We start from the raw sequence: 26886 nt of genomic DNA on the forward strand, positions 1-26886 counted from the left end.
ACTGAGGGCTTTACAGATTGTAGCTAGAGCCTCCTCCACTGAGCTACATATAGCCCTGTTGAAGAATTTGTAAAAGAGTTGGCTTTGAGGGCCAGCAAGATGGCTCAGTGGGTAAAGGCGCTTACCTCCAAGCCTGATGACCTGAGTTGATCCCCGAGAGCCACAGAGGAAGGAAGGAAGGAGCCAACTCCTACAGGATCCTGATCCCTGAATTTGTGTCATGGCATGCATGTGTCCCCTCTCCCACAAAAAGTGAATTTTTTAAGAAGTAATCTCAGCCTTTAAGAAGTAGAAGGAGGAGAATCAGAAATTCAAGAGTGTCTTCAGCTAAATAGAGAGTTGGACTCCATCCTAGATGACTTAAGACCCTGTCTCGGGGAAAAAAAATCAATTGACTTTGAGAATGATGGGTGTTTGTTATTAGACATTTCCTGTGCTACACTTCAGTATCCTGTAGGCAAATTATTAAGAAGCGTACATTTTCATTTTTCTTTGACTCTTGATCTGTAGGAAAAGAGACGCACTGATGGCTTATTTTTCTGTTTAAAGAAACACTTCAGAAAAGCTGAGTGTCTTCATTATAGCAAGAGAAGAACTTTCTTCTTGTCATTGTTAAAGTGGCCTGTGTTTTTCTTTGGAAGAGTGTAGTGATCTGCTTAAATGTTCTTGTGTTTGCTGAGTTCACCACGGGTGTTCCTGTGTGTGTGTGCTGACTGAGTTCACCATGGGTGTTCCTGTGTGTGTGTGTGCTGACTGAGTTCACCATGGGTGTTCCTGTGTGTGTGTGCTGACTGAGTTCACCACGGGTGTTCCTGTGTGTGTGCTGACTGAGTTCACCACGGGTGTTCCTGTGTGTGTGCTGACTGAGTTCACCACGGGTGTTCCTGTGTGTGTGTGCTGACTGAGTTCCCATGCATTATTAGTCTGCTTGGCCTGAGCTCTAGCACTGTCAATTGGTGAGTCATATCATGAGGTGTTTTTTTTTTTTTTAAGGAAAGAATGCCCTTACCTAAGTTAAGTGGCTAGTGTTGATGGAGTGCTGTGTGCAGTTTTGAGTAGTGGCAGTCATGCTGTACCAAATGGTTTTTCCTTTCAGGCACAATTCAGATTCAGAAGCGTCAGCAGTTAGTCAGAAAGATCCACAAAGATGAGCTGAATGATGTGAAGGATTACCTCTCGCAATGCCAGCAGGAACAAGAGTCTTTTCTAGATTTCAAGGTGTGTATTAATTAAACATTGAAAAATAACTAATAATGGGGCTGGAGAGATGGCTCAGTGGTTAAGAGCACTGACAGCTCTTCCAGAGGACCCGGGTTCAATTCCCAGCACCCACATGGCATCTCACAACTGTCTGTAACTCCAGTTCCAGGGAACCTGAAACCTTCACACAGACATTAGCAGGCACATAAAATAAAAATTTTTAAAAAGGGGGGGAAAAAAGAAAAATAACCAATAGTGATGTAGAAATAATTGTTTGAGCTAGGTGTGGGGGCACACCCACTATAACCCTACCTATCATAGTACTTGAGGACTGAGGCAGTATGAATCAGGCCAAGTTCAAGCTATTTAGCACCACTGGCCTCAGAAAGCCAAGAAGGAAAAAAAAAAACAGAAGCCAGCAGTTGAACTACTTAGATGCAATTACAATAAAGATCAATCAATCAATAATTGGGATGAGTGAGATGGCTCAGCAGGTAAAGGAACTTGTTTCCAGGCCTGACCACCTGAGTTCCGTCCCCAGGCCTCACTTGGTAGAAGGAGAGAACAGACTCCCCACAGCCATAAGTTGTCCTCTGACCTCCACATGCATACCTACAGACAGACTTTAAAACACACAAATAAATGTAACAAAAAAAATAAAAAATGTTAATAAGTTGTTTAGTATTTTTTTGTTTGTTTTCGAGACAGGGTTTCTCTGTAGTTTTGCGCCTTTCCTGGAACTCACTTTGTAGACCAGGCTGGCCTCGAACTCACAGAGATCCTCCTGCCTCTGCCTCCCGAGTATTTTTATACCTGTTACATTGTTATGCATCATGTACCTTATTTGGCACTCTTGTGAGTGAAGTCATCTGTTTCATTTTAGAAATAGAGGTTCAGATAGACTAAGTAACTTTACAAGGCCAGCAGATCAAATTGGATTCCAGTATCTAACTGCAAAGACTTTTTAGGTTTTTTTGAGATGGGGTTTCTCTCAGAAACAGTCCTGGCTGTCCTGAAACTCACTCTGTAGACCAGGCTGGGCTCGAATTCAGAGATTTGCCTACCTCTGCCTCCTAAGTGCTGGGATTAAAGGCGTGTGCCACCACCGCCCAGCTTTTCAAAGATCTTTTAAACTTGATCTCTCCGTGTGTACATGAGTGCTTTGTATGCATCGCGCAAATGTAGAGATCAGAAAACTTCAGGAGTCAGTTCTCTGAGATCCACCATTCGGGTACTAGGGAACTGATCTAGGGAATCCAATTCAGGTCATCGGGCCTGGCAGCAGGGACCTCCACAAGCTGAGCCATCCTGCAAACTACAGTTTTTTGTTTGTTTTTTAAAGATTTATGTATTTATTATATATGCCTCCATATATGCCTGCACGCCCGAGGAGGGCACCAGATCTCATTATGGTGGCTGTGAGCCACCATGTGGGTGCTGGGAATTGAACTCAGGACCTCTGGAAGAACAGCCAGTGCTCTTAACCTCTGAGCCATCTCTCCAGACCCACAAACTACAGTTTTAAATCTCAACTTTTTTTTTTCCCCATGAAGAGTAATGAGTTAATGAAACAACTATTTCAGTTAGTTGTTTTTCACATGTAAAATTCTGTTACTCTTTTTTTTTTTTAGTCTGTTTCTGAATTCAAGTTTACTTGGATTTGGGAAAATACTTAACTATGTTACCAGAATTCACACTGTCCTCTGTGTACAGAGACTTTTCTAGGAGACCCTGGACTTATACACTGATGTACAGTAGCATTTCCAGCCACCCTAGTACTGGGATTAAAGGCATGTACCATGCTGCCTTCTCAATATTTTTTAATCCACATTGGTACTGAGTCAAGGGATATGCAGATACTAATGGCTGGTTGCGTGTTTACCCACAGAAGGCAAATGCAGCTAACTTTAAAATGTCTTAGTTGTTGGGTGTGGTGCCCTGTACTTTTAATCCCAGCACTTGGGAGGCAGATCTCTGTGTTTGAAGCCAGCCTGATATACATTGTAAGTCCAGGACATCCAGGGCTATGTAGAGAGACCCTGTCTCAGATGAATAAATAGAAAACTCTTAGTTCTTTACTCTGTAGGCAGCTTTTCAGGACAGCTCCTGTACTAACAAGAAGGAAGGGCTTCCCTCACGTTCCAGTTTACAAATGTGTGTAATCTGATGCAGCGTTAGCACTGAATCTGGGCCCTGGGTCTGCTAGTAAGTACTCAGCCCTTTAGTCTGTTAGAGATGAGTGAGTTCTGCCTAGCTTGTCCTTGTTTGACTTCTCCCTCATCAGTGTTCCTGATTAGACAGAGCTGCCTGCTACACATTTTCTTCCACGTGACACTTGTAGTTTCCTTTGTTTTCAAGAATGAAAGCATCTTGATAAATGACAAGTGGCACTGAGTATTTATTTTCCAAGTTTTAATACTGTTTAGCCACACCCAGAAGATCTGGGTGTATGCTCATATACATACCTATATACATACACACATATGTGGGCAGTAAAGGTTATGGTTGTTAGATGATAAAGATTTAGATTAAACTTTCCAAGCACTTGACATTTCTCTTCTCTTTCAAAAAAAACCATCTAGTCATTGAAGGAAAACCTTGAAAGGTGTTGGACCGTTACTGAAGCAGAGCAGATTACCTTTGCAACTCAGAAAAGGAATCTTGCTGCAGAAAACCAGCATTTAAGAATATCTTTGGAGAAGGAACAGAAAGCCCTGTCTTCACTACAGGAAGAGTTACGGCAACTAAGGGAGCAGATTAGATTGTTGGAGGATGAAGGCACAAGTACCCAGTTAGTTAGGGAGAACCAGGATCTTAAGCGCCATCTAGAAGAGGAGAAACAGAAAACGAACAGTTTCTTTAACGAAAGGGAGACTCTGGTAGAGGAAGCAAAGGCGCTGAAGAGGGACCTGGAGAGAGAACAGTTCACAGCCATGGCTCTGCGGGCAGAACTGGAGCAGGTGGTCCCTGGCCAGGCACGGGGCCATGCAGACTCTCCCGGCGTGCGGACTGAAGAGAAGGAGGTGGCGCTGTTAAGGCAGAGGCTGGCTGAGTTGGAGCAGAAGCTAACCTTCGAGCAGCAGCGCTCTGACTTGTGGGAAAGACTGTATGTTGAGGCGAAGGATCAAAGCAGAAAGTCAGAGAGCGAAGGGAGGAAGAGAGGAAGCAGAGGAAGCCACAGGGCTAAGAGCAAGTCGAAGGAGACATTTCTGGGGACAGTTAAGGAAACATTTGATGCTATGAAGAATTCTACCAAGGAGTTTGTGAGGCATCATAAAGAAAAAATCAAGCAGGCGAAAGAAGCCGTGAAGGAGAATCTGAAGAAGTTCTCAGATTCAGTCAAGTCTACTTTTCGACATTTCAAAGACACCACCAAGAACATCTTCGATGAAAAGGGCAGTAAGAGATCTGGGGCTTCAAAAGCAGCAGCAACCGAACAGCCAGGAACAGCTTATGGTTATTCTTCGTATGCACAGCACGAGGCACCAGACCCAAACCAGAATTGCAGAGGCCCTTCTGCACAGAGGGAGGGAGGGAGAGAAAAGGCCAGTCACTCCGAAGAAATGAGAACAAATGCCAATTCACGTCCGTACAAGGCCAAGTTTGAATGTGCTGGGAAAGAATCTGTCAGGATAAACGACTTCAGACAGCTGATTGAGTGGTACTTACTCAATGAACTGGATACTTTTCACCACTGGAAAGAACTGGATCAGTTCATCAGTCCCTTTTTCCCGAATGGTGTCTTCAGACATGACCAGAAACTCTTCGCCGACTTTGTTGATGCCGTGAAAGGTTACCTTAAAGGAATAAAGGAGTACCAAGTAGAGGATGACAATTTGGAGAAGTTGGACGGATATATATATAGACACTTTGGGCACATTTTCACCCTTCCATTCGGACCCAGGTCTGTTTACATAAAACCATGTTACTATAATAGCTTCTAACAGTGCTACATTGCATAGTGTTTTTGTTTTTTTTTTTTTTTTTTTTTCACTTTGAGCTTTTTGGAAGGTTACTGTTTATAAGCTTGCCGCTGAAATTCAGAATAATCAAAGTTTTAAAATTTAACAATTGCAAACTGAAAAATCCATGTACTATGTAATCACTTAGGCTTGAACAGGTGATTGAATTTCTACCTTAAAAATTAGTTAAGGGTATATTGACTTATTTGAGCCAGTTTGGTTTCTTTCAGTATAATTTACATAATTAAGTGAAATTATTGCTCTTTCATCTTTGACTTAGGAAGCTAGAAACAAATAGATTTTAATGTGAAGTTGAAGTCTTGTGGAGCTGCCCCACAGAAATCATTGTTGGTTTTATGTGACAGTTAGGAGTAGTACTCATTGAAGGCTTACTATAGAGAAGAGTGATGGATGATCAGGAGCCACAGTATTTCATAATGTCCTTCATCTTTTATTCTGTAACTGCGAATGTGTGGTGTTTACCTCTGAGAGTCACGTAGTTCCATCTTTATGAATAAATGCAGTGTGCCTATAAAATAATGAGACTGGGTTCTGGTGTCTTTAGTTCCTGAAGCAGTCAGGTGTCTAGTGCTGTAATGAGCAGGCTTAGGCGGCTGCTTTGAGGAAACATGAACAACCTCTTGCTCTTTAGGGGTTCGGGGTGCACCGGTGGCATGAGGATGTAGTGGCCTCAGGCAGTCTGGAGATGGTTGGAAACGCTTCGTGATCGAAGTGACCTTGCATCTAAACTTGTTATGAACCCGGGTTTTGGAGAAGAAGTGAGGGTTAGTACGTGGATAGGAAGGGCCTCTCACTGGATGGAAAGTCATTGCAGAGGTGTGGAGAAACGAAGACATACTTCTTTACAGAAACAGGTGGGCTGGGGGGTAAACCAGGAAAGTCTCCGTTTTGTCCTGAAGCATCTGTCTTGTGAGGTGGAGAATTTCTGAAGGATTTTGTCATGGGGTGGGATTGTGCCTAGCCTTTTGGATGACTGGCAGCAGCCAGGAGGGTCGATTAGCAAGCTGTGAAGCCAACTGTGGTGGTCTGCACGTAAGAAGCTGATGAGGCGGTAAGGAAGAGCGAGATACTCCTCAAACGACTCCTAGTGACACAGCTACTTCTTGTGTAAGGGGAGTCGAGAGAAAGTGACTGCATGTCCGGAATGGCTTCACCTACATCTGGATATTGAGATTACTCCGAGAATGCCAGAAGAGGTACTAAGCAGAAGTGAGATGGTTTTGGAGGTGCCTGTTGACATGTATTTGGAGAGGAGTGGTTGGTAGTCCCTTGCACAGCAGTCTCTACTCAGACTCACTCCAAAGTCGGTCCCCATTGGAAGATCCAGTGCAGGGACACCGACATCTGTGCCAGTTAGAGAGAAGGTAACTAAGCAGGAAAAGACATGAACGGCAGGCAGCACAAGAGCCCAGAGATAGGAGTCACATGTTAGAGCTGAGGACTGCAGGGTAGTTGATGTGGTCTGTGTGTGAAGCCTGGTGGTAGAGTGCAGGGGAAGTTAGGGACTGCTTTGCTGGGCGAGATGCATGTATGTATTTCAGCTGAGATAAAGCCAGTGGACTGATGGAAACATCTCATTATTTTATTGTCACGTTCCTGTTCCTCATCACTCATTTGGTCTCCCCTTCCAGCCAGTGCAGGTGTCTTTATGTCTATTTTTTTCCTTTAGTGTTGAAAAGTAGTGATTTCCCCCTCTTTCCTGGTATCATAATAGAATTACATTTTATATTTTATTTTTTTGCAATGTTCAGATAGATTAATGGGGAAAAACATTAAGTTATTTTTACTTTTAGAAAACTGAACTCTAACATAGATAAAAAATGTGTTTACTACTTTCAGTCGACCTGATAAAAAGCAACGTATGGTAACTATTGAAAACTCCAGGCACCGAAAATCCGAGCAGAAGCACCTTCATCCCCAGCCTTATAAAAGGGAAGGTAAATGGCATAGATACGGTCGCGCTAACGGAAGACACACGGCAAGCCTTGAGATAGAGCTGGGCCAGTTACCTTTTGATCCGAAGTACTGACTCGTGGTTAAGTTAGGAAATTAAGAGATGTGGATGCTTTCTACTTTGTTTGGTGTTGAAATTCAGATGAAACGCCCAGGATGACTGTCTTTTCATTTCTAAAAGACTGGTTTGACGGCTTTAGATTATGCAAAAGCAAAGCTTACTAACTTGCAATTTCCCGTAGCTTAGGTTTGTTAAAAACAAAACTTTTTTTTTTTTTTGCCCTGAAAAAAAAAGGTAGTTTTATTAAGGAAGCCAGGCATGAAATATTCTATGCATGAAACAAGGCTTGGTTTGAGGAGCCGAGCTTACAGAAGCTCAGCTTTCTCGTACAGGGTGGTGAGTGCCGTCTTGAGGTGTGCAGTATGACTGGAGTGAGCTGAGGTGGGACTCCGCTCTAACATGTCTACTCTCCTGCTTTTGTCTCTCTGTGGGATCAAGAGCCCATTGGCTTGTGAGGAGCTTGCTGACTTGTTCTTGTGAACACTCTTGCACACCTCAACACTGTGGAAGAACAATAAACTGCACGTGAGGAAAACCAAAGGTCTCTTTCAAATCTGGCGTCGTGTTAGTGTTTTCCCAGAATGCCTCAGTGTAGTGTATGGTCCAGCTGTCCCCAAGTGGCTTCCTCTTCATGTCACGAATCTCCAGACGTTTCCCTCAGTTATGCCAACCTCTCTGCAGGCATCCTCACAGTTCAGTTCCCTCCTGTGTTGACTCTGCCAGTTAACCTTCGTTCGTAGACATGTATGTGACTTCCTGTTCGACCCTCTGGCCAGTGAGTATGGAAGAAAATAGCAGTCCTCTCATAGCTCCCCGAAGTGAGGAAGGCATGGATCTCCTAGGAGTAAATAAAGACATGGTTGCAAAGTGCAAGTTTCAAAGAATTGTAGACTTGCCAATGATACTTTCTCCTTTGCGACTTTTTCTTTTCTTTTCTTTTTTGTTTTGTTTTGTTTTTTGGTTTTGTTTTTTGAGACAGGGTTTCTCCGTGTAGTTTTGGTGCCTGTCCTGGATCTCACTCTGTAGACTAGGCTGGCTTTGAACTCACAGAGATTGGCCTGGCTCTGCTTCCCGGGTGCTGAGATTGACTTTTTTCTTCATGAATTCGAATTATGCAAGATTTCTCAGGAAAGGAGCAACTTCTGGCAGCTAAACATACATAGTGAGTTACAGAACTAGGGCTGATTTTACTGGGGGAGAGACCAATTATGGAATCATTGCAGTCATTCAGTTTGTCAACTTTACTGGATGAAGAACCCATTGTGGCCGGGCAGTGGTGACGCACACCTTTAATCCCAGCACTCTGGAGGCAGAGCCAGGTGGATCTTTGTGAGTTCGAGGCCAGCCTGGTCTACAGAGCGAGATCCAGGAAAGGCGCAAAGCTACACAGAAACCCTGTCTCGAAAAACCAAAAAAAAAAAAAAAAAAAAGAACCCATTGTGGGGTGGGGTGGGGGTGGGCCGAAGACGTAGCTCAGTTTTCACGTGAAGATCTGTACCCACATAAAATGTTGGGCATGGTAGCTGGGTGCAGTAGCACAGCACATGTCTCTAGGCCTGCCCAGCACTTGGGAGGCAGAGAGAGATGGATTTCTGTGAGTTCCAGGCCTGCCAGGGCTACACAGTGAGACCTGTCTCAAAAATAAACCAGGCATGGGGGCACGTAACACTGGGTCATTGGAGTTGGGGCAGGGTAGGAATCTGGGGGACAGCTGGCAAGCCATAGTAGTTATGCTCCAGGTTCAGTGAGAGATCAGGCTCAAAAAACTGAGGCAGAGAGGGACAGGAAGAGGCATCAGCTTGACCCTCTGGCCTTCCCACACGTGTGTGTACACAGGACCACGAATACACACGGAAGAAACAAGACAGGGCAGCGGTGCAGCACATCTGGAGAGTTCATGTGTCTTTAAAGAATTGGGGAGGACCTGCCCTGGATGTGGTGTGCTCCGGTCCAGTCCGAGTAAAGAAAAGGGGAGAGCAAGCTGACCCAGGACATTCCCCCTCTTTGAGATGCTGTTCCATGGCCCAGGCAGGCTCACATCCCTCCACTGCAGCTGCAACTGGGAAGCTGCTCCCACCCAGCACCCTGGCCCCTCTGCCATGATGTACAGTGTCCCCAACCTGAGCCACAGTAGAGCCTTTCTCCTTGAGTTGGTTTTGTCAGGTCTTTGGCCAGAGCCATCAGAGGAGGAAGTCATACAGGAGTTGAAAGGGATCAGTGAAGCCGATAGGTGCTAATCCAGTCTAAATGCTAAGTTGACTATTGCAAGTTCCGTACCTTCTCCAGGACACTGAACGTGACCAAGTGGCTGGGGAGTGATGCATTGCTCCGAAACTCCTGTTGTAGCCAGCTCGAGGGATTGAGGTAGAACACATCTGCTTCATCAAGATACTGAGTTTTTCCAGTCAAGTCTGGGGGACACCGGAGAAACCGCATGGACAGTGGGCAGTGAACATGGCTGTGTAGAAAAATCAAAATAGTTAAGCACCCCATGTTTCCATATAGTTTCAGGCTGGCCTTGAACTTGTGGGACCTCAGGCAGAACTGCCTTACCTGTAGTAAGGAGTGGAGTGGCAAGGCATCATGATGAACACGGAGGCTGAGGCTGGGTCAGGACCTCTGGGGCAGACGTGCTGAATGTGATTCATGACATCCAGAGTGCCTCTCTGATGAACGAGGCCAGTGTAGAGTGCCAGCAGCAGATTTGACAAGAGCAGGAAGCTCAGAGCTGCCTTCCGCCACGCCTTCAGGTGGGCTAGTGAGTATCCTGTGTGGAGATGGGTAGAGGGCAGTGGAACACGGCAGTCCTGCTTTTCTGTTAGCAGCAGATACATTTATCTGTAATTTTCCATGCAGACCGATAAGCCATGGTATTATTGTGTGGCAAACAGTGAATCAACTTCTGACCACTCTCCACCACTGTACTCTCAGGCAGGGACTAGCCTTTTGCTGGTGAGTGAAAGGTGTGGTGTGGGTAATGGCTGTTCAGTCTTAACTCGGCAGACATACAGTCTGAGGGCATCTGCCATCCTAAGATTTACAAGGGGGTTTCTTTCTAACAAAGGACAGTTGGAAGGACACAGTTACATGACTAACCTGGACTAAGAGCCATGATTTTCTTCCAGGAAGCACCACTGCATGTTCAGTCACACCCAGTTAGATCCCACCACCCAGGAGGTCTTTTTAGCTGCATGTAATATGGAGGTGCAGGTCTCATAAACATCACTCCAAGTGCCTACTTTGCTCCTATTACCTGGCCCTAAAAAAGGTGCTTCTGAGTGTGGTGCTGGGATGTAAGCGCCAGGATGCTTGCCTGGCTTCTGTCTGGTGCACAGGGTACAAACCACTCTATGTAAGTTAGCTTTGGGGATGCATGTGGGTTTTGTGTCGTTTTGAGATGTGTTTTTACTAGGTAGCCCAGGCTGGCCTCACACTGAAGATCCTCAGGCCTCGGCCTCTCAAGTACTGGGATTACAGACAGTACTAGCAATGCTGATAAATGTACTGGTTAGCGGACTGCAGAGGCTTTAGGTTTTGTTGTGTAGTATGACAATCTGCACTCTCCAGCAGTGACTTATCAGGGTGCTTCACGTAGTGGAGGGTGAGAAAAAAGCCCCAGCCTTCATTTGGTAATTCCATCTCCAGTGCTGTACAGTGGCAAGGACATCTAATTAAAAAAAAAAAAAAAAAAAAAAAAAAAAAAAAAACACTGGGTGGTGGTAGCACATGCTTTTAATCCCAGCACTCCTAAGGCAGAGGCAGGCTGATCCTTGAGTTCGAGGCCATACAGAGCAAGTTCCAGGACAGCCAGGCCTACACAGAAACCCTGTTTTAACAAACCAAGCAAACCCCCCCAAGGTCAAGGAAAAATGCCAATACCTTCTAGTACGGTCTGCCACTTAGAAGTACATGTTAACGTTTACATTTCTGAATACTGCTGGGAAGGCTGTTAGTGTCGGTGTTCACATGAGGAAAAAGGGGTTTATTTAGCTGAAGAACCAGTGGGGGAAGGGTGAGGCTGAGTCACTGGGCACAGACATAAGTACCAGGAAGTTTAGGTTGCTGCTCTGTTAAGGAAGTAAAGGTGTATTTTCACTGACCACAATGTCAATACTAAATCCTACAAGAAAGATCTTATGGTGGAACTATGAACATCAGACAGCAAAATTAAGAGACTATGTACATTGTGTGTGAGGTAGCACAGAGCAGTAATCCCAGCTAATAGGGAGGCCTAGGCAAGAGGGGTGCCAGTTCAAGGCTAGCCTGGGCAATTTAACTATCTTCAAGTTGAAACAGCTGCTTCCAGAGTCGAGTCCTAGTCTGGAACTTTGGTTTCTCCTCTTCTACCTCCCCAGTGCAAGGATTACAGGTGGTTTTTGTTCCCTTGAGACAGATCTTGCCCTGCGTTTAACCCAGGCTGGCCTTACCCAGCCGCAGTCCTCTGGCCTCGGCTGCTAGAGTGCTGGAGTACTCTCCCTGGCTTGTTGGCTTTAGAACACAGAGTCCGTCCTGAAGCAGTGCATGAGTATTGTTGATGGGCAGATCTGAACTCAGAACAAGTACTCTATGGGAAGTGAGGTCTCTAGTGGCCGGAAGGAAACCAGTGGACACTTAATACTTGTTGGCAGCTCATCACAAGTGTATCTCAGCACTTCTGCCTTAGGCAGTAGTAGCAGCTTCCAGTTACCATCAGAAACCAAGGCACAGTGCACACACTGAGGAACTCGTTATGCAATCTTACAGGATTGAGAGGAGTTCTGGCTAGGTGAGTGCCTAGAGACTGAAAACTTGCTGGTTTTGCACCTCTTGAATCTGGCCTGGCTTTTGACTTGCTGTGACGCAAAGACTGGGGGAAGGGTCTGCAGATTGCAGGCCCAGGCCGCCTCCCTTCCCAGTCTTCTCTTGGAACCCTGAAAGCAGCATGCATGAAGCTTCACCTGACCCGCTGGGCAGTGACAGGACCCAGGAGCTGATGTGTTCGGCCTACGGCTAGCCTGGTCCCACACATCTAGAGCCTTTCCTAGGCAGGCCGAGGGCCCTGTCCAGTCAGTGTGAGTGAGCACAGCTGAGATGTGGCTTGTAAGAATAAATGGCATTAAAAGTCACTAATTACACAGCAGTGGCTGACAGTTATATTTACATGAAATCAGGTTAAAATAGGTCACAAGAACAGAATAAGGCTTAGATTTGAAGTGTGTAAGAAAGACGTGATAATTCCCAGGAAAGCTGTGCATGGTAGAGCAAGCCTGGCATCCTGTCACTGGATGATCAGGAAGGAGTCAAGGCCAGCCTGGATGGCAGTGAGTTGCTACATACATGTTTCAGGCCAGCCAGGCACTGTCTTATCCCCTACCTCTGGCAAGAAAAGTGGACTGGCAGGTGCAGCCTTGTTTTATCTTATTGAATGCAGGAGAAAAGACATTTAGAAGCTAGGCAAGGGCTTACACCTGTGAGCCCAGCACTTGGTAGGTCGAGGCAAGAGGAGTTCAAGGCCAGCTGAATAGTGTGGTCTAGGTCAGCTCTGCCTGTATAATCAGGGAACACCGACAGATCATTAGATTACAAAAAGAAATCACTACAGTAAGTTTAATTATCAGAGTTTTCATTTAGCCAGGTCGGAAGTAAACAGCTCCTTGGGCACTGACTGTCTCTTGATGTTTGACCATTTTGAGACAGGACCTTGCTATCAAAGCCCAGGCTGCCCTTTCCTCTCCAGTACAGGGATTACAGCCATGCTGCCATGCCTTGGCTTCTTTTAACTATTTCTATCTTTTAGTGTATTCTGTATCAAACAAAATACTTACCACAGAACACCATGCAAAATGGTAAAACTGGATAGATAAACCTGAATTCTTTGTGGCCCAACATGCTATAACAAAGGATATTAAGGCAAAACATTAATTTTACACGAGTCTGAGATTTAAAATGAAATAAACATCTACTTATTTTTCAAGTATCTAAGATTGAATTTTTGTTTTAAGCAAATCATTTTTCAGTCAGCTCACACTAGCCCAAACTCTTGACACTTCTTGCTTCAGTCTCTGTTGCTGGCCTTGCTGGCATTACACCAGGCCTGGCTTCAGACTCAGGAGTCATACTCCTTTTTAAATAGAATGTGACTGTGGTTAAATAACGTTGGAGTGAAAATATAGTAATGTACACTTACAAAAATTATATGACCAATTAAGAAATAGTACTCAAATTTGGAATAAGGATACAGTCATGAAAAACGATTTTAAAATGTTTGTGTATTATGTGTGTTGGGGGTACTCATGCAGTAGGGGGCACTAAGGTCAGAGGAGCAGGACTTATGGGAGTTAGTTGTTTCCTACCATGTGGATCCTGGTGACGGCTCAGGACGTCAGGCTTGGTGAAGGTGCCTCTGTCTGCTGAGCCATCTTACCAGGTCCTCGTTTTGATTTCACAGTCAGGTGTGAATAGGTACTTGTCCCTGTCCTGGTCACCATATCATCACTATTCCTTTCATCTGACGTAACCTTTACTGCTCTATCCTAAGGAAGGAAGGGCCTGCTTCTGAGTGGTTCAGTAATCTCAGGAACATTAAATGTCCACGTACTTGAACGTAAAAGTCTTACCTGTACACCAGCACTGTCCACAGTATGGTCAGCAGTAGTATGTGGAGCCTCCGGGGGGCCAGGAAGCAGCCATGAATAAAGAAGGGTAAGTGTGTTCCCAGGACAACTGGAACCCCTTGACTGAAGTACCAGTGCCATGGATGAGAGCCATAGAATGTCCCCAAATTCTGCATCACGTTAAATTTCAAAAAATTAAACTGGACCAACGTCCACTGGTATAAGTAAAAGAGAAAACCAAACAAACAAAAGGGTTAGTGTCAGAAACTGATCTTGGACCTTTAGAGTATTAGACAGAATCATATTAAATGAGAATTTGAAAGTCAGGCAGCAGTCTTACATTAGCAATTCTGATCAATGACATGAATTCTTGTTAATACCTTTCTCCTTTTCTTTTTTTCTCAGGTAGGGCTTCTCTGTGCAGCCCTGGCTGTCCTGGAACTCACTCTGTAGACCAGGCTGGCCCTGATCTCAGAGATCACCTGCCTCTGCCTCCTGAGTGTTGGGATTAAACAGTGTACCACCACTGCCCCCGCTAATCATTTGTTTTTCTAAGTACTTGATGCATCTTTTGTTAATTTGTAAAACGCTAGGTGTTTAAGGTGAATCTCAAAAATTATGAATAGTCATTCATACTTATTTTGGTACTGCAAATTTTGTAGCCAATGAGAAGATAATTTTTTTTTTTTTTTTTTTTTGGTTTTTCGAGACAGGGTTTCTCTGTATAGCTTTGCGCCTTTCCTGGAACTCACTTGGTAGCCCAGACTGGCCTCGAACTCACAGAGATCCGCCTGGCTCTGCCTCCCGAGTGCTGGGATTAAAGGCGTGCGCCACCACCGCCCGGCCGAGAAGATAATTTTTAAAATTGATTTTTCTTTTAATTATATGTATGTATGTGTGTGTATATGTGTGAGTGTGTGTGTGTGTGTGTGAGTGTGTGTGTGTGTGTGAGAGAGAGAGATAGAGAGCGAGAGCCTACAGTTGTTCTGAGGTAAGAAGGTGTCAGATTCTTTGGCGCGATGAAATTACAGGCAGTTGTGAGCAGCTCCTATGTGGGGCTGGAGCTCCAGCTTGGGTCCTCTGCAAGAGCAATATTTGCTCCTCACCTCTGAGTCATCTTTCCAGGTCCAACAGAGGATTTTAAAAATCAGTTGTTTCGGCCGGGCAGTGGTGTCGCACGCCTTTGATCCCAACACTCGGCAGAGCCAGGCGGATCTCTGAGTTCGAGGCCAGCCTGGACTACAGAGTGAGTTCCAGGAAAAGGCACAAAGCTACACAGAGAAACCCTGTCTCGAAAAAACAAACAAGCAAGCAAACAAACAAAAAAATCAGTTGTTTCAGCCAGGTGTGGTGGCACTGGCCTTTAATCCCAGCACTTGGGAAGCAGAGGCAGTCCTGTCTCTTGAATTCAAGGCCAGCCTGGCCTACAGAGCGAGTTCCAGGACAGCCAGAGCTACACAGAGAAACCCTATCTAAACGCCCCCCCCCAAAAAAAAAGTTAGAGAATCTATTCCATAAAGTTGTCCCCTCACCTCCAAACATCCTCCCTGACATGCACACAAATAATAAAGAATTAAAAAGCAATGGATTTTTGTTTGTCCTTGTTTTTTGAGATAGGTATTCTCTGTGTAGCCTTGGCTGTGCTAGAACTCAGTCTGTAGACCAGGCTGGCCTCAAACTGCCTGCCTCTGTCTCCCTGGTGCTGAGATTAAAGGTGTGTGCCACCACTGCCCGGCTAAGAAATGAATTCCTTAAAAAAAAAAAAAAATTAAGATGTTTTACTTTAGACAGTGTTTCATGATGTAGTCCTGGCTGGCCTTGAACTGGTGTTTTTCCTAGAATTAGAGGCATAAGCCACTACATCTGGCTTTAAAATGACTTGTAAGCATACATGTGTGGCACTCACATTAACAGTTTTACTCTAGTGCCTTATGCTGCCAATCTTTACCTGGTATGGTACAATGCTCTCAGTGTTACAATTTGAATTTTAGTAGAACGCAGATACCAAGGACGGCAACAGCAACACTCTGATGAGTATCTGAAATGCTCACTCATAGCCAGAACTGCTGTGAGTACTCTGTATGCAGCACCTCCTAGAACCAACCTTTGCTTAGGAAATCGGAGCCACAGTCATTTCCAGATACGGTATGGCAGGAAAGTGTGAGATTTGCCAAGATCTCACAGCTAATAATAAATCTCTAGGCTCCAAACCAGAGTGGCACCTCAGTACCCAGTGTGCCTTTGGGGCCGAATATAAAGCAGTGGAAGGCTGCTGCCCACACTTAGGGAGCCTGTGTTGCAAGGCAAACGATTGAAGGAGAGAGTTTTTCGGTTGACAGGATTTCTGGATGACTAAGGGTCAAAATCATTACACATCAAGATGTGTGTCGTGGACACCACTGCAGAGGACACCAAAGAACAGACCAGTAGTGATGAAATGGATTCCATTATAACTATAAAAAAAGGTTTGCTTCTGTTAAAAGTGTTAATGGGTCTGTTTGTGTTCTGAGACGGGGTCTCTTGTAGCCTGCGTTGGCCTCCACCTCGCTGTGCAGCTAGGGATAACAACGTGGACCACCTGATCCTCCTGCCTCCTTGGTGTGAGATTCCTGGTGTGCACCACCACACCAGGCATGTATCCTCACACCCAGACTGAAATACAAAAGCATCAAAAGTCCAGCTTGAGGTTTCAGAGCAGTAAATGGTTAAAAATAGCCTTTAGCTTAATCTGTTTTTACTTACTTGGCCAAAAAAGATACGATCAATTATCAGAGACAAACTGAAGGTTATAAATCTGAAAAACAAAGTAGAATGGTTACTCACATTTGAACCTGCTGAGTTCCAGTCCAATGCCTTGTACCAACACCACTTTAAAAATGCTTTACAAGTCCACCAAGTGTGGGTTCATACATTTGGAAAGATCCTTCACTGATGACAAGATGCACTTAAGCAACCTTTATTAAAAAGACCACTATTTCATCTATTCTTGAATAATCAACCTGTCAACATAAAGATATGAATACTTATTATTCAAAGTTCCCAGGGTTTAAAAAGCTCCACATAGCCAGGCGGTGGTGGCACACGCCTTCAATCCCAGCACTCGGGAGGCAGAGGAGGCAGGTGGATCTCTGTGAGTTTGAGGCCAGCCTGGGCTACAGAGTGAGATCCAGGAAAGGCACAAAGCTACACAGAGAAACCCTGTCTCAAAAAACAAAAAACAACAACAAAAAAAGCTCCACATGTCATTGGTTCCATGTATATAAGAGATGAGCTTCCCAGCTCACAGGGCTGCCGGCCGCTTCACTGCCATCCTGCCTCTAAGACTGGACTGTCTTCCTGTGTGTGCTGCAGTTCATTCATTTACAAGGCAGTGTATGGAACTGTGTCTGTCACACTGCTCTTACTCTGTTTTAGGACACTCTCCATTTTTAGTTATTTAGAACACTAGCTACAGACAGTGTCATAGTTCTCACCAGCTGTCAACTTGTCACACCTGAGAGAACCACAATTGAATTCTCTCCATCAGATTGACCTGTGACACATCTGTGTGGCATTTTCTTAATTGTTAACTGAGGTCGTAGTATGTGTCCACTGTGGGCAGGGCCACCCTTGGGCCCATAGGCCTAGGCTGTGTAAGAAAGGTAGCTGAGCAAGCCAAAGAAGCAAGCTGGCAAGCTGCATTCCCCCCAGCTTTCCTTTCTTCTTCAGTTCCTCCCTCCAGGTTCCTGCCTTGGCTTCCCTGGGGGATGGACTATAATTGGTAAGCTGTAATCAACCCTTTCCTCCCCAAGTTGTTTTTGGTCAGTGTTTATCACAGCAACAGAAAGCTAACAAGGAGATACAGCCATATAATTTGTTTCTTTTTTGAGACAAGGTGGCTGTCCTAGAACTCACTGTGTAGACCAGGCTGGCCTCAAACTCAGAGATCCACCTGGCTCTGCCTTCGGAGTGCTGGGATTAAAGGTGTGTGCCACCAGGGTGGGCCAAATCATGCAAATTTAAGTGTTCATAATATGTACTTTTGTTGAGTAGACATACTGCTGGTGTAAGCAATCAGTTTATCAAATATTTTGTTTTCCAAAATGATGAATATCACTTTACAGTGGGCAGGCAGTATTGAGAACTGTAGGCTTAGAGGATGGCTATGATTTGATTAGGTAAGAAAATGAGTTAGAGTAACTAAGGATACAGAGAGTAAGCAGGGCACAAGACAAGACAACGACCAACACTATTCAGAAGGTAAGGAGAAATAAATGTAAGGTGCAGAATAGGCACCTGGGTTTGGTTTTCATTTTTGTTTTATGAGATGGTTTCTTGGGTCAAGAGGATATTCTGTTGGGCCTGGAGGAGACATTGCCTTACAGCAGTGGTTCTCAACCTTCCTAACGCTGCGACATTTTAACAAAGTTGCTCATGTGGTGAGGTGGCCCCCAACCAGAAAGTTATTGTTTGCTAATTCATAACTATAATTTTGCTATTGTTATGAGTCTTAATGTAAATATCTGATGTGCAAAATATCTGATATGTAACCCCTGTGCCCCTGTGAAAGGGTCATTCAACCCCCAAAGGGGTTAAGACCCACAGGTTGAGAACCACTGTAAAATTTTACAGTGAGAGCTATACTGTTTTTGGAGATTTTCTTTTAACTTATGATTGGAAGTAGGTTCAACATTTTTTTTTTTTAACTTTTTTTTTTTTTTTTGTAAGTTGTTAGGTATGGTGGTTCAAGGCCATTATTCCAGAAATTGGGAGACTGAGGCAGAAGGGGGTCTTTGAGTTCAAGGCCAGCCTGGTTAACATAGCAAATCCCAGGCTAGCCAAGGCTTCAGGGTAAGACCATCTCAAAAACAAAACAACAACAATACAAAAAAGGCCAGGGCTAGTGGCACATTTTTTTTTTTTTTTTTTTTTTTTTTTTTTTTTTCCAAATAGGGTTTCTCTGTGTAGTTTTGGAGCCTGTCCTGGATCTCACTCTATAGACCAGGCCAACTTCGAACTTACAGAGATCCACCTGGCTCTGCCTCCCAGGTGCTGGTATTAAAGGCATGCACCACCATCGCCCAGCTGTGGTACATGTTTTAATTCCAGCATTCAGAAGGTAGAGGCAGGCTTGGGCTACATGGTGAGACCCTGTCTCAAAAAGCAAAAACAATAAAAAACAACAAAAATGACTTTCTGTTTGTGGACCCTACTTTTCCGCCGGTCCAAGTGCTTTTTTGCATTGTTTCTAAGTCACCTTGGAAATTGTATGTCCTCCTAACATTTTCCCTCTGAAGATCTTTAGTCTTTTAGTCTTTGAGCACTGGGCTCTGGCTGAATATTCGGCAATGCCCTAGAGGCCAGGCCTGGTACAGGGGTCTGTGGCCCCAGCTACTCACAAAGCTGAGGCAGGTGGCGAACCCCATGCTCTGCTGGGCAAGGTACACCCCGTGGCTCAGAGGACAGTTTGGGTTTGTACTGGATGCTGTAATAGGTGTCATATCTTGGAACTCACACTGTTTAACAGTTGCTGTCTCACTGGCTTTGCTAATTTTAAATTTCTCCAGGCTTCCGTTTACTATAAAATAAGAATGCCAGCATCACTTACATCCAAGAACCTCATGAGGTCATATGAGCAAAACTGTTATAAGGTCTTTAATAAATAACAGAAAAGTTTAGGAAATAAAAATGGAAATTCTAAGAAATAGACACTTTGTTTAACCGAAATACAATGCAGTTAATCATTCTCATAAATCTAAAATGGAATACTGGGCCAACAAAATGTCTCAGTGGTGTTTGCCATAAAAGCCTGATGACCTGAGTTCAATTCCTGGAGCCCATATGGAGAGAACCATGTCTGTATGCCTTTCAGCACTCCCACATGGGTGTCTAAAAAATCAGAAACAGAGTTGGAAGTTTTCTGTGACATCAGATACAGTAATTAGCTGAAGGATACAAAACCTTTCCAACAGTCTGTCATTTAGAGGTTAGTAAGATGTTACAGATGGCACCACAGCCAGACTTACCCCACAGGTAAAAAATGATGCAGGACCAGATGGAGCTTTCTCTGTTCTTGGTAGAAATGTCTGAAGAGTAGCGGCACCCATGGGATCAGAGCTGTGGGGCGGATGAGGCAAGCCAACGCAACCAGGAGCGGGTACCTGACACTAGGAGCAAGGAATGGTGGTTACAGGAAACGGAGCTTCCACTTAGTCGGCTATTTCCACTCGGAGAGAACTGTGGTGTGGGGGCGTTTGAGACAGGGTCTTATTTATATAGCTCAAGCTCACTTCATACTTTCAACTCTCCTGCCTCAGCTTCCCAGGTGCTGTGGTTCCAAACCTAGCTTAGCACTCTCAATCAAGTAAGAAGCAGATTCTGCCAGGCGGTGGTGGCTTTAATCCCAGCACCCCAGAGGCAGGCAAGTTTCTGTGAGTTCAAGGCCAGCCTGGACTACAGAGTGAGTTCCAGGACAGCCAGGGCTACACAGGGAAACCCTGTCTCAAAAAAAAAAAAAAAGAAAAGAAAAAGAAAAACAAAACAAAAGACCAAAAGACTATAAAACAGGGAGTTTAGAGACCTTGGACTATAAAGCACAACCAAACAGCCCGTTCCCTGAAACTGCCTTGGAGCCTCCATCTCCTAATTGTCTTACGTGACGAAATATCCAGGACTATAAAGTGAGGTTCTGCCTTTGCAGGAAAGAAACTGTCTTTGTACAAGACCCAAGCCTATCTCTCTCGGTACTTTTTTTTTTTTTTGTGCGTGTGTGTGTGTGTGTGTGTGTGTGTGTGTGTGTGTGTGTGTGAGGCAGGCTCTCTATGGGGCCTTGGCTCTCCTGGAACTTGGTACTTAGATGAAGCTGGTCTCAAACTCAGAGATCCACCTGCCTCTGCCTCCCTAAGTTCTGGGACTAAAGGCATGTGCCAGCACACCCAGCTAGCTTTTAGTACACTCTTTTAAAATCAGGTTTGACTCTGGTGATTTTCTACTATGTGGAGAAGAAAACCCAAGGTGCGGAGCCGGGCCTGGTCCCACCCCAGCCTCAGCCTCGCTTGCTCCTCCCTCCCACACACTTGCTCCCCACACCACCTGCCTAGAGCCTGCAGCTCTCTCGGCTCCAGGCCTCTGCTCAGACACTTCTCTCTGCTCGGTCTGGGTTTTGCCGATTCGGATCTGCTGACCCTCACCCGGGCTGCTCGGGACCTGCGGGAACACTGAGCCTACCTTGCTTCTGATGGCTTAAGGGGACTTTAAGGCAGTCACCATGAGTGTGGCTGGCTGACTCCTCACCATTGCTAAAGGCTGGCTATGCCTATCTCCCATGGGGACCTTCAAGCAGAGCTTTGCAAGGGTCCCGGTACTCTTTCCTCTGGTCCTTTGGAGCCCATTGATAACAGGCTGCCACTTCAGTGAGCTCTGGGCACTACAGGATTTCCTAAGCACTGTTCACACTTTGTAGCCAGCCCTTTTATTAGCTTCACCATGCAGTGTGACTGTTTCCTGTTTCCCTCATCGAGAACACGTGGGGACCTACTGGATATAACATGTTGATACTTAGGCTTTTCAAAAGCACCTCTGAGAGGTTTGTCTGGACTTATTAACCTTTGTCTTACCTGCTTCTGGACCTTGAGCCTCCCAGAGGGTAGTAGGAAAGGGCAATTACAGTGAGGGTGGTCTCCATGGTGTTCGTGAGGGTTCGGGTACAGCAGTACCACGTGAACCAAGAGCACAGCTGGCAAAAGAACTGACAAGTCAGGGGTGAGTGCAGCTGCCGTAGGAAACGGGAAGCTAAGTGTTCTCCTCTGTAGAAAGCAGGAGTCCCAATGCTGCAGAAGCTTCGTCAAGGGACACGTCTCAGTAGACATGGCCAAATGCTGCTCTTAGCCTGTGCCACACACGGCTCTGAACAGCAGGTTTGCGATTCTTAATGCCAAGTCAGCAGTGCTTTCGCGGGCTTTTTCATGGCCGGCCTCTGACTTAACTCTTACTTTCCGTTAATGAAATACCTGCAACACAGACACTGTGGTGCAGGTCATATGGTATTGATGCTCCCCACTAGACCAGCCAGCCAGTGCTCCACCTCCTGCCTCACAGTGGCCGGACTGGAGCATCTATTCATATTGATTTGGAAATGCTGCCCATTTCTTCCTCCTCCTCCTCTTTGTGTGTGTGTGCACATGTGTATATGTATATATGTATATAAATGTATGTATGTGTATATGTATACATATGTGTATTTTTTTATGGGTAAGAATTTTGCTATATAGCCAAGGCTGAGCAGGAAGTTGCTTAGTAGCACAGTAGTCTGCTGTTTTAGGAACCATTTGCCCCACACATGCTCCGTAAAGTGTCTAAAGGGTTTGGACTTACCACCCATCGGGCCACCTCCTGTTTTCCCACTTGCTTCATGAGCGAGTAAAGCCTTACATCCGCTACAGCAGACAGAAGAGCTTGGGCCAGTCTGGGAATCCAGATCTTCAGTAGTTAAAAGGAAAACAGGTGTTAAGCACACCATCCCGGTTCATACTGAAGTGCCATGAAAATAAACACCTAACCATCAACAATATCCATCTCCATATTCACTCCTCCGCTTTCGGTGTGTGCTTAGCTGGCTGGCTCTTGCTTGCAATCCCACCCCCTGGCTTTTGGAAAGGCTTTGCTATGTAGCTCAGCTGGCTTTGTCTTTGCTTTTCCTGCCCCAGCACCCCCAAATATTGGGATTTACAAGTGCAAAGCACCATACCCCACTTGCCCACTTTTATATTTACATCTTACAGCACTAATTCTCTTTTGTAATAGTTGGTATTGAACCTAGGGCACATGCCTGTTAGGCAAGTGTTCTACCACTGAGCTCCTCTTGAACAGCTTGCAAACCATTTTATTGTGTTAAGATTCTATTTTAGAAGCGTACGGTAGGTTTTGTTTTTAAGTCAGGCATTTACAGTACTACATGCTGGGTATCACAGCAAGTGTGTTACATGTATCAGCTCCTTCCTTACAACAATCTGCTGAGGCAGGAACTGTTTAATACATGAGGAGACCAAGGCACAGAGAGGTTAGGTGATGTGCCTAAGGCGCTAGCGCTAGTTAGCCCTGATGCCTGGATTCAGACCAAGGTAGGCTTGATACCACGGCCTGTGCTCTTAACAATAAAAGTTTTAAAATCCAGGGCTGGAGGGATGGCTAGCGGTTAAGAGTGCTTGCTGCTCTTGCAGAGGACCCACGTTTAGTTCCTAACACCCAGGTCAGGCAGCTCACAGCTGCCTACCAGCTCCAAGGCCTCTGAACCTTTCTTCTGGTCTCCAGCACCAACGTTTGTGTGTGCCAAGTACACATGAATAGATGAATCTTTAAAAAAAAAAAAGTTTTTTTTTTTCAAGATGGCCTTAGACACTGCAAAGAGAAGGGAGTTTGTTTGTTTTTGTTTTTTCAAAATAGCCTCAGACAGTGCAAAGAAAAGGCACAGTCCTGTGTAAAACAAGCTAATCCAGAGCCTCAGTCTTTCTAGACTCCACATAGCACCTCAGAATTGGACTTCCTTTGGAACACTGGGTCCTAGCTTTCCCTGACTGGAAGGAAACAGTCCAAACTCCTGGGTCCACCTTGACGACAGTCTAACAGACCTTCAGGGCTGGGATGTACCTCAGTGGGACGTGTTGGCATGCCCAAGGACTTGGTTTGGTTCCCTCCTGCTCCTCTGCCAAAGGATCTTAAAATATGAGTCAGACTAGGCAGACTTTTCTCAGGTCCTGTGTGAAGCCTCCTCCTAATAGCCCCCAGTAACCCATCATCTAGAAACTACAGTCTTATTACACAGCACAGTGATGATACAGGTCATTAAGTTTCTGTCACATTCATTTTCTCCCTGAATCCAATGAATCAAAACAATATGTAAAATAGTTAATTCTGCTGTCGTTAAACTGAGTTCTCACAGCAGACTTTCCCGTCGACTGTTATTTGTGTGTGCTTATGTGTGTGTGCACACAAAGATGCCAGAGGATGTTTGACCTCTTCCTCTGTCACATGTTCCTTTTGAGGCCAGCTCTCTACCTGTCCTGGGGACTGGGGTTTTGCACGGTGGAGCACAACCCAAGGATAATCTTGTGTCTACCTCCTCCAAGCTGGGGTCACAGGTATTTGCAGGGACACGTAGCTTCTCTCATGGGTGCTGGGACCCAAACTCTGGTCTTCATGGTTGTGTAGCAAGGGCTCTTCACCTTGAGCTAGCTAGCTCTCCAGCCACTCCCTTTTATTTATGTACCTTTTAATTTATATTTTTATTTTATTCTTAAATACATTGAAGAGTTCTACATCACAGTGTCTTTGGTACAGTGGGCTTCCCAGATAAGGCTGGACTTTAGCAACAATAGCCTTTGGAAACAAGTTTTGTGAAACTAAGAAAGTCATTCATTTATTACCAATTAACTTTTGAAAAAGAAAAATATACGATTTAACAACAATTTTGGTCATTTTAATTTAAACTTACCAGCAGTTGAACACTGTCTTTCCCCAAGAGATGCAGAATCTTGTAAATGCTCGCAAAGATGAGGGGGTAAGTGTAACCCCTCAGTCTCTCCGTCCATTCCCAGGTCAGATAGCCATAATTACTAATATCAAGGACCAACTGTCACACTGTATTGAAACAAATTAATCTACACTTCTATATATAAAGCAATATTTTATTCTTTGACAATGTTTTTAAGCAGTTTTTTTGTTCTGGTGGTGGTAGGAATTCAATCTCCAGCCTTGGATATGCTAGGCAGGTAATATACCACTAGACTGCACCTTAATCCTTAAAACACAGGGTTTTATATTGAATATTGAATATTTGGTCAACTAATATCTTAATTTCCTCAAGTTAGAAATGTGTTTCTTGGGCGCTTGAGTGAGTGTGAGAGAGAGAGAGAGAGTGAGTGAGAGAGAGTGAGAGTGAGTGAGAGTGAGAGTGGAAAAAAAAAAAAGAAATGTGTTTCTTGAGCCCGGCATGGTGGCACACACCTTTAATCCCAGCACTCGGGAGGCAGAGGCAGGCGAATCTCTGTGAGTTCGAGGCCAGCCTGGTCTACAGAGTGAGTTCCAGGACAGCCAGGGCTGTTACACAGAGAAACCCTGTCTCAAAAAACCAAATTTAAAAAAAAAAAAAAAAGAGACTATGGTAAAGGATATCTGAAAACCATGTGGTGTGCAACTTCAAGAGACTGCCAGTACTCATCGGGGACAAAACTTGTCTGGACGAGGAAGCAGTTAAACACTCGTAGAGCGATGGTAAACAAGACCAGGTGAGTGTTTTCTCCCAGAAGATCTGAAAAGCAAAGCAAAGCAGTAATTGGTCTTAAGTCAGGCAGCTCCTCTTCAGATGCACCCCTGTAGTGTCTGTCCCTGGCTCTGTTAGGGCCCTCCACACCACTCCACAAAGGTCATCTGGGTAAGTGATGTACTGGACCGGTTGCCGAGTTAGCTAAGGGTGGGACTCCTGCCTAGCCTGCTTGAGGTCCTGAGTGTGTTCCCTAGCCATGTGTGGAGAACACCTCCCACCATCGCAAAAACAGGCACAAACCCCGGTAGGGGACAGACACACCCCCACACCCCCCCTAGCTCCCCCCCACACACCCCTACCTGTTAACCACTGGTGATTCCTTTCTGAACCTCCGTTTTACATGTGAGGAAGCTAAGGCTCAGAAACTTAAACTGCTTTGCCCAAAATAAAAATGCTGTTACTGACTAGGTAGTATTCAAGCCCAGGCCGGTTGGCCACCTCCAAGGTTGGCTCTCCCCAGTGGACAGGCGGCCTGCATGCTGAATACAGAGTGTTCAAAGTTTTCCGCTTTAGTTGCTAACAGTGTGTGGGGGGTGGGGGGAAATGGGGGGGAATCAGATTTTACGTTAAAATCTGCTATGCCAGGTGTGATGGTGTCATCACCTCATGACAATGGGGAGGCTGAGGCAGGAGGATTGCGGCAAGTCCAAGCACAGCCTGCACCACATAGCAAAGACACTATGCAGCGAGCCTCTCTCAGCTCGTTTCCACCGAGGTGCACAGCCCACCAGGCCGCAGACGCCAGGAACCATACATACGCTCTGCGGAGCACCCCGCACTCACCGCGGCGCCGCGAGCGCTTCTCCTGCGTGTTCACGTACAGCGTGGACTTCCTCTTCCGCAGCTTCATCTCTCCGGGGCGGCTGTGGAGACTGCGGCAGGCCGGGCCGTGGTCGCCGGCCTCGGGCTCCATCTCCTCCCAGCCACCTGCAGCCCCTGCGGAGCCCGCCCGGCAGCCTTCTTGCCGGCGAACGCGCACCACTAAGATTGGGCCCCGCGAGCCGCCGTCGTGGGGCTGCCCCCAGCACCACCACAGCCGGAAATGCGGCCGGAAGCGGCCGAGTCTCTAGGCGGCGCAGGGTTGCACCTCCCTGGCTGGAGTTCAGTCTCGGAAAAGACAGAAGTCAAGACTGGACGCCTTACTGCTCCCCGCCGAGGAGCGCGTGGAGGTAACCGAGCGGAGGGAGGCAGTGAAGTGCCGAGACCCAGGGTGACCCCGGCGCTCACCCCACACGCCGCGCCCTCGCGTGGGAACAGTTCCGTCAAGGTTCTTACAGCGACAGCAGAAAGTTATACGTCAGTGATTTTTTTTAATTAAAGGAAGTTTTTTTTTTAAAGAAGATTAATTATGTATACACTGTTCTGCCTGCAGGCCAGAAGAGGGCGCCAGATCTCACTTTACATGGTTGTGGGCCACTCTGTGGTTGCTCGGAATTGAACTCATGTCCTCTGAATGCTCGAGCAGCCAATGCTTTTAACCTCTGAGCCCCACGTCAGTGAATTTTTTATTATTAAGTCTGTTTTTCACCACCCCAGGGGATTTCTCTATCCCAAATTACTTTTTCATCAATTTATTTATTTTTTTTTTTCTTGCGTTGATGTCGCTATGTAGATTAGTCTGGCCTTGAACTCAAGAGATCCTCCCGAGTGCTGGGATTTAATGCGTGCACTATCACACTCTGCCTCATCTTTTTATCTGTCTTTGTGACAGGGCCTCACTGTATAACCCTGCCTGGCCTGGAACTCGCTATGTAGACCAGGCTGGCCTCACACTCACAGAGTTTGTCTCGGCCTCAT

At 45.6% G+C, this 26886-nt stretch overlaps 2 protein-coding genes across 7 annotated transcripts in view; one reads left to right on the top strand and one right to left on the bottom strand.

The window, feature by feature from the left end:
- The window catches only part of Ccpg1 (cell cycle progression 1), a 53797-nt gene that overhangs the window by 24422 nt on the left and 2489 nt on the right, over positions 1-26886 (top strand). For 4 of the 6 annotated variants that reach the window (XM_052714192.1, XM_052714218.1, XM_052714226.1 and 1 more), the window contains 3 exons: positions 1097-1218; positions 3783-5104; positions 7023-7735. In XM_052714192.1, the coding sequence (XP_052570152.1) occupies positions 1097-1218; positions 3783-5104; positions 7023-7212 (1634 nt within the window). In that variant the 3' untranslated portion in view covers positions 7213-7735. Of the gene's footprint in view, positions 1-1096; positions 1219-3782; positions 5105-7022; positions 7736-26886 lie in introns of those variants that run through there. The other 2 variants (XM_052714212.1, XM_052714205.1) reach the window with 2 other exon arrangements.
- Positions 7393-26014, bottom strand: Pigb (phosphatidylinositol glycan anchor biosynthesis class B). Its single transcript, XM_052714240.1, has 12 exons — positions 25873-26014; positions 24939-25074; positions 24259-24376; positions 22143-22247; positions 21386-21516; positions 19796-19936; positions 16533-16584; positions 13794-14005; positions 13002-13066; positions 9751-9964; positions 9475-9655; positions 7393-8035 (listed from the first exon to the last, which is right to left on the bottom strand). The coding sequence occupies exons 1-12, from the start codon at positions 26000-26002 to the stop codon at positions 7892-7894; spliced, it is 1629 nt and encodes a 542-aa protein (XP_052570200.1). The 5' UTR covers positions 26003-26014; the 3' UTR covers positions 7393-7891.

The sequence above is a fragment of the Peromyscus californicus genome, unplaced genomic scaffold (genome assembly GCF_007827085.1).
Source record: "Peromyscus californicus insignis strain IS unplaced genomic scaffold, ASM782708v3 Scaffold_11__1_contigs__length_118956290, whole genome shotgun sequence".
Lineage (NCBI taxonomy): Eukaryota > Metazoa > Chordata > Mammalia > Rodentia > Cricetidae > Peromyscus > Peromyscus californicus.

Bases quoted from the DNA above. Each gene is read 5' to 3' on its own strand.
- Pigb (XM_052714240.1), bottom strand. From the start codon at position 26,002: ATGGAGCCCGAGGCCGGCGACCACGGCCCGGCCTGCCGCAGTCTCCAC. The intron at 16,585-19,795 runs GTAAGTCTGGCT...TTTGTTTTTCAG, and splicing joins CATCATTTTTTACCTGTGGG to ATTTATAACCTTCAGTTTGT. The intron at 14,006-16,532 runs GTAAGTAAAAAC...TACTTATACCAG, and splicing joins ATCGTATCTTTTTTGGCCAA to TGGACGTTGGTCCAGTTTAA.